Source organism: Aquarana catesbeiana, linkage group LG05, assembly GCF_042186555.1.
Source record: "Aquarana catesbeiana isolate 2022-GZ linkage group LG05, ASM4218655v1, whole genome shotgun sequence".
Lineage (NCBI taxonomy): Eukaryota > Metazoa > Chordata > Amphibia > Anura > Ranidae > Aquarana > Aquarana catesbeiana.
In genome coordinates, this window is record NC_133328.1 from 126,672,066 (window position 1) to 126,683,038 (window position 10,973).

At 43.9% G+C, this 10,973-nt stretch overlaps 1 protein-coding gene across 1 annotated transcript; it reads right to left on the reverse strand.

Annotated features, from left to right (window-relative positions):
• Positions 1 to 2,216: 2,216 nt before the first annotated feature.
• Positions 2,217 to 9,533, reverse strand: TRIL (TLR4 interactor with leucine rich repeats). Its single transcript, XM_073630165.1, has one exon. The coding sequence runs from the start codon at positions 8,990 to 8,992 to the stop codon at positions 6,290 to 6,292; it is 2,703 nt and encodes a 900-aa protein (XP_073486266.1). The 5' UTR covers positions 8,993 to 9,533; the 3' UTR covers positions 2,217 to 6,289.
• Positions 9,534 to 10,973: the final 1,440 nt, after the last annotated feature.

A 10,973-nucleotide genomic window follows, 5' to 3' on the forward strand; every position in this document is an offset into this window, starting at 1 on the left:
TCTCACTCCTGTGATGGTGGAGGTGAGCAGTAATGACTAGGCCTCACTTAGCAATGTCCTAGCAACATCCTGGTAGTATTCTAGTCAGGCTTCGGAGCATTATGCAAATGGCCTACACCTTTAGCAAGGCATTAGTCAACCTTAGGCCTGGTTCACACTGGTGCGATCCCAGACATCGCATGTGATTTGCAGTGCACTGCTGTTCACATTACATGCGATGTCTGTGTGATGCGATTTCAGCATACAGATAGTATGGATGATATCGCACCGCATTCGGTCCAAACACGCACAGGACCCTTTTTTTTGTTCGGACCAGAATCGGATCACATGGCTGTTCACACCTGTGCGATCCGATTAATGTCCGAACTGTCAGTTCGCAGTGCGATATACAAGCTGAACTGGGAGTGTCGTTAACAATATATTGACACTCCCCAGCAGTTCGCATATGGCAGTGTGAACTGCCATGCGAGTCGGTGCGATGCGGGAACCCACAGTGGATTTGCAGGGTTCTCGCATCTCACCAGTGTGAACCGGGCCTTAGTCAGCGCTGCACAGTTGTTTTTATCCATTGAGGCCTGGTTCACACCCATGTATTTTTTTATGTGTTTTCAGTTTTGAAGAAACGCACTACAATCCATTTAACATGTTTTCCTATGGATGTAGTTCACATCTGTGCATTTTATGGAAAGGGCAAGGGATTTTTTTCTGTTTTTGGTTCCATAGACTTCAATGGATTAAAAATGTGCATTGAAAAATACAAAATGCACCTGGAATATGCAAACTGCATAGGTGTGAATCAGGCCGCAGAGCCGATCACAATCTCCTGTCATGCGAATTGGTTGTGGGGAAATCCGCATCCAATTTGCACAAGTGTGAACCCAGCCTTAAACTGCATCTTGGAAACCAATGCCTAGATGCAGTTTTTTGTTAACAGAAAAAGACTACTGCCATGTTTAACCCCTTCCTGCCAGCTGTACACTTATGAGGCAGCACAAAGGTGGGCTTTATTTGGTGCTACCACATATATGAATCGTTGTTTTCTGTCAGGAGCATGATCAATCGCGTGACATCCAGCACTGCGATTGCACGGTCACTGACAGCTCCCAGCCACAGAGGAGCAATTTAGAGATGATAGCACAGGCTCCCGATCACATGAGCACCATGACAACCAATAATAGTGGTAATATGACTGCCCATACACATGTATAGTGGTAGGCCTTATTCTGTGCTGCCACATACATGTGTTGCAGTTTTCTGTTGAGAGCAAGTTAAATTGAGTACCCCCAGCACTGTGACCATGCTGTCACTTACAGCTCCCAGTCACAGAGTACCGATCAGGAGCTGATAGGATGGGCTCCCGATTGCATGATCACTGCCAGTCACAGTGATCACATGATCAGGAAGCCAATGAAACACCTCAAGTGTTATGGTAACAGACTACTTTTGCCATTAAAGGGGTTAAAAGCAAATGTCAAATCCACATTATTGCCCCTAACGTTTTATAATTCCACAGTGGCCTTCCATAACCCCACAGAGGCAGCAGTGAGACTGTGACCATTCAGAAGCACTGTATCCAACTGCCTGTTTAACAGTACCAGATTTCACCAGCAGGTGGTGCTACAAGCATTGTTTCAATCTGTAAGTGGTGGGAACAGATGGAGGAAGCAGACATTCCCATTACACAAAATTGTAGCTCATTACAGAGATATAAAATACAAAAGAAAAAAAAAAAAGAAAAAGATACTGAAAGCTCAAAAGAGGTCATTTCTTAAAGGTCAATCTGCCAAAACTTGATGCAATATTAGAAGGACATCATTGCCTTTTTACATTTTTCCCAGACCCCTACAACCAAATCTCCACTTTAAAATACCCCAAATAATGGAGCTCATTAGAAGGGTGTCACACCATTTCTGGATTCTACAATAATTCTATTTCTATGATAAATCAGTAAAATCTGGTTTAATAAAAATCTGAATCAACACTGCAATGAGAATAGCTTGCTATTATCTTACATGTGGCAATTTCTACCCAGAACTTAAATATCACTTTTTAGCAGAGCTGACCTTTAGGCTATAGGATGTTGAAACATATCATGTTAGTTAAATAAGCTGCCCTGCATTCCACAGACTTTGTAGTGAAAATATGTAAGAAACATGGAATATCAAATCATTTCCTTAAAGTTTACTTTATGTACAATCCACGGAAACCAGTGGCTAAATAATTTTCTGGTACCCCAACACACCGCTGCCCTTAAGACGGTATTAAACCCAAAAGCAATTGTTTATTATATTGCAGCTTACCAATTCTATTTATGTGATGGCTGCATTCATTTTCTTTTTTAGGCTTTCTTCATTTTCACCTGGTGATCCAGCCAATAAGTCTGTTGTTTTTAAAAAGCACAACCTCTTCAGCAGAATGTATCAGTTCAGAGATGAGGCAAACCATTTAACACTAACCAGAGTGCTTACCATGATCAGCTTTAATTTGTGTAAAACCTTCATCCCAAAAATAACAAACATCTGTTTGCTGTAACTGCTTTTTGGGTTCGTACACATGCAGCCGCAGGTTCGTGCCTGGGGTCCTTTGCAGGTCTGAATTTTAGCCTGAATTCGCATCTGAACTGGACCCAAAGACGCACCAGACCCTTTGTTAATACTGACTGCGATCGCCCCGGACACGTGTGAACGGGCTCCATTGAGTGCCGATCACACTTGCCTGTCATGCAAATTGGAATGCGCGGAAACCCGCATCCAATTCGCATATGTATCAACCCAGCCTTAGCTGGAGTTTGGCTTCAATTTGTTAGCATATTTAAATCTGAAAGTACATTTTACACTCCCCTCCCCCCAGACTGACAAAGCTGCTGTCAAAAAGGTGCCCCTTGGGCTCCTTCATCCACGGTGGGGGCACACTAATACTGGTGGTATGGCCAGATGACCAGGTGCAAAACAGAGGGAAAAAAACATGAAAAAAATCTAAAGCAGCCACCACATCTAATGTCCGGTAAGCTGCAGTATATTACATTTTTAGTTTTGGGTTTAATACCGCTTTAATTGCTAGGGATAATCAGATAAAATACCTAACACTACCAAGCTGGCTTTCATTCATTTTGCCTAGGAAACAGTGACATCACTCAGTGAATGATGTCACCATTGCGGCAAAGCAGCTAAAGACTAGGGTTCAAGGCAAGTATATGTTTCCTGTATTTTTTTTAAGCCCTGGAGATTTGCAAGGGGAAGAGAGGACTACCATATGGTCCTTGGTTGCTGTGGACTGCAAGGTCAGCTTTAACGGTTTGTGAGTTTTTGGGATACAAGCCCCTCCCATTCTATGGTAAAAATGTTTGGTTCTGAAAGCTTACAATTTAAATAGCTATATTTAGCAATTAAAATCTAAAACTGGCTGAAAACTGGCAATTCAGCCACTGTGTTGATTGTATCTAATCGTTTCCTATATCTTTTGCTGACTTTAGACGGTCGATCTTCCACCCACAACATCTGAACCATTCTGAAGTTGCCATGCTAGCAGATAGAGCACCACGTTCTCACTCTATTGCAGCTGTAAGGTCTCTCCAGAAGGGTTCCAAAGAGATTTTACCCCCTCTAAAAAAAACTAAAATAAGTTGGAGGCAAGACTTAAAGTAACTAAAGGCAAGACTTTTTTTTCCATTTTGTTTAGGAGTAAGGGAGGGTTATAACCCCTGTCAGTTGTCCCATAGGGGAAATTTCCCTTCACTTCACTTCCTGTCCCAAAACAGGAAGTGAGTGGAAATCCTTCCAAAGTGGGGAAATCCTGACATGACAACAGAATTAATGTCCCCATTGGAAGATTTTCCCTCTATTACTGCTCTGATTTCAACCCAAAATTTGAGATTTATTTTCACTTTTGATAACAGTAAATAGGACAAATAGAGAGATGATAAATCTCTCTGACAAGGGCACAGCAATAAAAATGCACAAGTGTTCGAATCCCTCTCCACTTTATCCAAAGCTAAAAAAAAAAAAAAAAAAAGTTTGTCTTTAGTTATACTTTATTATCACAGGCATTACCTTCTTTTATACAATTGAAACTGACCTTTCCCCTATAATTTAGCATGGTTGACCATCACTATTCATATATTGGGCTCTTAAAGCTTGACATTATTTTTTCCATAATTTGCAACTTTGAGGTTGACAAGGGGAGAAAATCCATCTGTCCCAGGAAACTAACCACAGAGACTAGGAATGAGGTTCAGAGGCCTTCCTACATTGTTGCAGGCTTCCAATATAAGCATTCCAGGCATAGACACAGCACAGCTTTTCTCTATACATTCATGAATGTGTCATCACACCAAGTGAGCTGACATCACCGTACTGGGCGTTATTCCAACTTCCCTGTTCAGTAGATGGTACTAAAGTGTTTTGCTTCTCTTAACCAAACTGATACAGATTTTTAACATTCTACGCAGCTGATTGGTTTGCGTGAACTGCATACAGTCTATAAAAGGACCAGTCCACCCCGAGTTAGACTATGGATTCCTAAGCATTCTTCACACAGGTCTCCAGCATGTATTTTACTCAAATGCAGGAGTGTTTAGTTTTTGTGTTTTATGCCAAATGTAAATCTGTTCATATAAAAATCAATTTACATGATTTAGGTGTGTTTACACGCATTCAGAGTATCTAATCTGCCCCTGTCCACACAGATTTATTTTTTCTATACACAATTAATAAATGTATATAATCGCATGTATGTCATTACCTCTGTGAATGAGACCTTAAAGGTACTTTCACACTGAGGCATTGGCGGTAAAGCGCCGCTAGTTTTAGCGGCGCTTTACCGTTGTTTTAAAGGACTTTTTGGCCGCTAGCGGGGTGCTTTTAACCCCCGCTAGTGGCTGAATAAAGGGTTAATCGCGCCCACTTTGCAGGCACTTCAGCGATGCTGCCCATTGATTTCAATGGGCAGGGGTGCTTTAGGAGGGGTGTATACACCCCTCCTACAGCGCCTCAAAGATGCTGCTGGCAGGACTTCCCACAAGCTCACTGCTCCAGTGTGAAAGGACTCAGGCTTTCACACTGGAGTGACAGGAGAGGCGCTTTGTAGGTGCTATTTTGAGCGCTATAGCGCCTGTAAAGCGCCTCAGTGTGAAAGTAGCCTTAAACTTCTTTATTACTGCAACATATTCTAAGGCCCCTTTCACACGGGCTGTCCGTTCAGGTCCACCTATCAGATTTTCAGGCGGACCTGATCCGACCCTCCAGTCTATTCTAGGGAGTGGGGGATGTCCGCTGACACCCGCCTCCATCCGATCTGATCCTGTCCGCCAAAAACAGACAGATGGTGGTCCTAGTCCCCATCCGTCCAGCGGACTGGATCGCCTGTCCGTTTCCATCCGGTTGCCCCATAGAGGAGAGCGGGACTGTGCCTGTGTCCGCACTGCATAGCGATCATGCAAAAATCAGTGGAGAGATCTCCAGCCGAGAAAGCAGATTCTGCTTAGCGAAGGCACCCATGTGAAAGGGGCCTTAGGAATTGTTGGTGTTACAACCCATCTTTGCTTGCTTTAGCACCTTTTAAAGCATTTATATAAAATATAGCAAACAAAAAAAATCCAACAGGGAGAGAGGGACCCCTCACAATTGCACAGCAGTTGTGCACAACTAGGAATGCAAGCGCAAAATATCTCTTCTATAAATTTGTGAGATGTTTTAACACTACAGCATCTACTAAACAATGAAATATGAGTTTTGGGTGAATAAAAAAATAAGGCCTGTACAACATACATTGAATGATAGGTGTATTTCCACACCTGAAAGACACAGCTGCTGAGCACAGCCATAATAATTAATGAGCATACACTAGCTGTAAACTGGTATATACTGTACTTGCATGGACATGTGCACAGGCATAAATCCCTTGATACACACAAGCCACATCCAGGGATGTCCACCCATACATGTTTTTACATAGGTATGGTATACGCCATTCATTACTATGGGCATCTGTATGCTGCAGTTGTGTCTCTTGTGTGCGGAAATAATTTACTTGGTATGGCCTCAAGTGCCTGTATGCATGAAGCCTAACGGAGCTCATTTTTTAGTAATATACAGTATATCTTGGATGTCTGCATGTTCGACATGTCAAAGTTTGTTGTCTAATGTGACCAAATACATAATGACATTTATAGAATGATGGCCCATTACTTCTTAGAAGAGGCACTGGGAACAAATCCTCAATAATACGCACATCATCCACACTGTATTTGGCTGCTATTCAGCAGGACATTCCTAGCTGATTTATGAAATGATTAGTCTGTGAACCTCTGGAGTAGATTATCTCTGTGTACATTTGCCCCCTCTCTGAAGCGCTCACAGCCAGGAAACTCCATGAGGTCTGCTTCCCCCAGAGCACACACTGCAGTCCGGGGTCGGTGTGACTGAAAACCTGAAAAATCAGTGGACACTCCAGTTCCCACAGACCGGTAAGGGCGGCGCGTGGAATACATCTGGCGGACATGAACTGGCGCCCTCTTTCGACACCATTTTTTGCGTGCCACTCTAGAACCCCAAGCAACCAACCCCAGCAGAAGCAGCAATGCATTGAGGGCAAGCAGTACTAAGGCTAGCAATTGGTAGTTGAGCCAAGGATGCTCATTTTCTGCAGGTAATGTCACAAGACCTGCACAATGCTCCCTAGGAGCCACAGGACAAGCTCTGCCACCAATAAGGCTTTCAACACACACCAAATATGGAGTATCTCCTGTCAGCTCCTGTAATGTTAAAGATTCTGCATGACCCCTCGGGTAGACAAACCGCTGAAAGCGTCCACCCTGACCAAATCGCTCATAAAGAACCCTGAACAGGACAGGCCCTTGAGTATGTGGTATCGTTTGCCATCGCACCCGAGCTGTAGTGCTTCCTACGTACTCCACAGACAAGTTTAGTAAATACAACTTATTAAATTCACATGGATCAGACAGGATGGATGGAAAAGGTGCAACTTGATGCAAGGTTTTGCTTTGCTCAGGATGCGTAGAGTGGAAAGAAGGCTGCAATGTGTCAGAATGACTCCGATGTAAGGTCTCTACTTCTGGGATGTCTTTCTGCGTTTTTTTTAACTTCAGGTGCGAGTCGCCAGTTTTTGGCATTTCAGATGTTACATGCAAAGCGCCAGTTACATCAGAGTGCTCAGGATTGGAAGGAGGATTTAAAGAGGCAGGAGGCTGCTGATGTAAAATTTCAACATCTGGAAGACTATGATGTAAATTGTTGGATGCTGAGATGGGAGCCTCAGATTGCTTGAAAGGCAGCTGTTTTAATTTCTCACTTGCTGGCTGGATTGTAACAGGGTGTTGCTTTTCAGTCTCTGGGTACTGCTGGCTAGGCTTCAGCAAGTTCAGCTTCGATTGTGTTGGATTCCGAATTCCACCAGAAGCCTTTGTGTTTTTGCTTTTGCCTGCTTGTGATATTTTTTGCCGTTTTTCTGCACTGCTCCTTTTGGTGCCTGATGGCAATTTGGTGGTGGGAACTCGTTCTACAGATGCCAATGTTTGAGGCATAAAGAAGGCTTTTGGTGATTGTGTAGAGGCAGGCAGTAATATACTTGCTTTTGAATCCAAATGATCAGAATCTGCTTCACTTTTCTGACCTTCTGGTGAAGGATGCAAAATCAGACGTTCACCTGGTACAGTGCTGGACATCCCTTTAAGAGTCATAGTATAAACACAGTCTCCAGTTCCCTGCAAATAAGCATCTTCCAGATAGTCCAAATACTTTCCTGCTATTTCCTGAGGCTCTTTGCACTTTACAAACACGGTTAGCATTCGTATCCGTGTGTGTAGGGTTCCCAAAATCCAGTGTTTGAGCCCCAAGAGATGACAGTTGCAGTTCCATGGATTGCCATCTAGCTGCAGCCTATAAAGGGCTGGATTTTCCACAAGGATATCCCCAGGCAGAAAACTAAGCATATTATACTGCAGATCCAAAACCCTCAGCCGACTTAATCCATTGAACGTTCTGGATTGCAAACTGGAGAGAGAATTATGGCTCATATTTAATACCTGCAAACTTTGCAGTGATACTAGGAGGCTTTCTGGCAGATAGCTCAGTAAGTTTCCATCAAGGTGCAGCTCTTGCAAAGATCCCAATCCCTGAAAAGTCTTGCTGTGTAGAAGAGAAATCCCGCTTGAGCTAAGAACGAGTTTGGAAAGCCTCTGTAGCCCATGAAAAACACCTGGTCCCAGTTGCTGCAGATTATTTCCAGCCATGATAAGTGTGCTAAGGGAGCGCAGTGGTAAAAATGTGGGATGGCGTAAAGAGTTTAGGGGGTTCCCCGACAGGCTCAGTAAACGCAATTTTACAAGCCCTGCAAATGCGTTTTTACTGATATTTATAAGTTTGTTGTTTTCCAGATGGAGATAAAGCAGATTAGAGAGACCCTGAAAGGGAGAGCCATGCAGTACCTGCACGTTATTAGCGTCCAGTCTTAGTTTGATCAGTGACCCCAGGCTGGAGAAAGTGGCACGACTGACATTTTGTAGCCGGTTGCTATTCACATTCAAAACTTTCAGTTTCTTAAGAGGGGACAATGCACCAGAGGTAAGCGTCTGAAGCTGATTGTTGCCAAGGTAGAGCTCTTCCAGATGGGAAAGCTTGTCAAATGCCTTGGGATGAATGAAATGGATCCGATTGTACTGCAGATCAAGCCGTTGTAGATTTAAGTAGTTTGTAAAGTCTGTAGCGCTGATGTTGGTGATAAAATTTCCTCCTAGACTATAGGTTTTGGTCCCCAAAGGATTCAGTATGTGGCTAGATTTGGGTACAGAGTCTAGCCCTCTGTTTGAGCAGAGGACATGCTGGAGATGCTGGCAATCACATGGCTGTGGGCATTTCTCCTCCACACCGGAGCACAGACCGCAAAGCAGCAACAGCAGCTGTAAAGTGACAGCCTTCTCCATCTCACCTGGAGCAGTGGACAGATGAACCCAGCTCTGTGCATCCCCTACGTGCATGCAGCCTTAACAGTCCACTTCTATGACTGTTGTTCCAGCAGATTCTCCAGTACATCAGCATCTCGTTGACTTCTACATTGCTCTGTCACAAGTAGCAGATATGGGAAATGAGTGCAGCTCTATGGATTGCAAAGCACATCACCAGCAGTTACTTGCAGCATGAACACTCACTGTGCACTGCAGATCTCCAGTAAATGGCAATCAAGTTGTCACATCTGTACAGGAGCAGACGGGGCTGCTGGCTCAGAGGGTCCCCTGTCTTCTGGCTGGACAGCACAGCCCCTTCCCAGTTTGCAGCAGCAAAGAGCACTAGACCAGATGTTACTGTACATCGTGCAGCCCCTTTCCAGCCACTCTCACATCCATGGCAACCGGACTTCTAACAGTTGATCTAGAAATCCATCCAAGTTTGCAAAGCTTAAAGGTCACACAGTAATCCAGGTGGCCATGTGACAGTATGAGTCCTCTTCAAAAAAAGCCAGGTCTAGGAAATCCAAGGCTGCAGCTCCTTTTGTTCAGGATTCAGAAAAAAGAGAAGTTTAGTGCGGAAATACGTGCTTCCCACACTGGGTCCCTTGAGATTGTTCGCTAGGAAAGAGGATCCTGGAGAGGCAGCACAGAGCTGCTGGTGGGAGGAGGAAACATGCAGCACATGTGAGGGAAGAGAGAGGACACACTGCTAGGGAAACAACGTGCCACTCAGAACAAAGGGGACACTGAGCCAAAGGCAGATGACCTACTGAGAGCCTGCTGAATGCAACTCGAATATACACGTCCTGCCACCCCAAGCTTCTCTCTCATACAGGACAGCCCCTTCAAACACCAATGGGGGGGAATTCATAAAAAGGTGTCTGAGACAACTTTTATCTTAACTGTTACTGTTGCCCATAGCAACCAATTGGATTCTTTTTTTCCGACACAGCTTAGAAAATTACATTTTAGTATTCAGCTTAGTTATTTTTAAAGGACCCTTTCACACTGCTCTATTAGAAAAAAAAAAACACATGCATTTTTGGTGCATCTTCTGGTTGCATGACTCCAAACATACACCTGTGACACGTGGACATGCGACTCAAAAAAAGCACCGAAAGCACAAAAGCCGTGCATTTTTGATGCATTTTTATTCATTTCAACGGGAAGATGCGTTTTTTAAACATGCACCAAAAAATGCAGCAGGCAGGACTTTTAAAAATGCACTGCGCCCACAGCGTATTGGTGTGAAGAGTTTCATAGTATTTAAAGGGAAACAGTTTTCATGGATTTTTGTTCTGCTTTGTGCATAAAAAACGAATCCGTGTGAAAGGACCTCAACACCGCAGACATACTGATCGTGACATTGAAATTCTGCTACTTCACTTGAAGTAGCACAATTTCAAAGTAGCATTTCATTGCTACTTCAGGTGCCAGTTGGAAGACATCTGTGCGACGTCATGCAGGTCGCACCTGAACTTGCAAAAAGTAGTGCAGGAACTTCTTTCAAAAGCGGTGCAACTCCGACAGAGTAGGAGTCGCACCGATTTGATCACTTTCAATGCAGACAATAGGGTGCGACTTGTCATGCGATTTGAAATTGTGTGACAGGGGGCTAAATCAGCACAAGCAACAGTACTTACATTGAATACAAAGTTTTGTTTGTGTTGGTGGCCACTCTGTTCGTTGACATCTTCAGCCCTCTGCCCCCTCCCCACACACCCTCACAGATGTGACCTTCCAGTGCATCAGAGGTTGATACGAGTCACTGGACCGGTCACAGGTACCTGTCAAAGGTGGTGGCTATGTCTGCCCTTCACGCCCCCCTCCTCCATTCATAAAAGCCATACTATAAGTTCCCGGAATAAAAAGCATTCTATGAATGGAGGAAGCAGACCTTTCATTTATCCATCCTTCCTCCCTTCATAAAATTATTTTCTTTCTGGGAAAGAAATAGTTTAGCTTATATGAATGGAGCAGGGGGGTGGAAAGACGGGTATAGTAGGGGAGC

Excerpts from the sequence above, each read along its gene's own strand:
- TRIL (XM_073630165.1), bottom strand. The coding sequence starts at position 8,992 with ATGCACGTAGGGGATGCACAGAGCTGGGTTCATCTGTCCACTGCTCCA.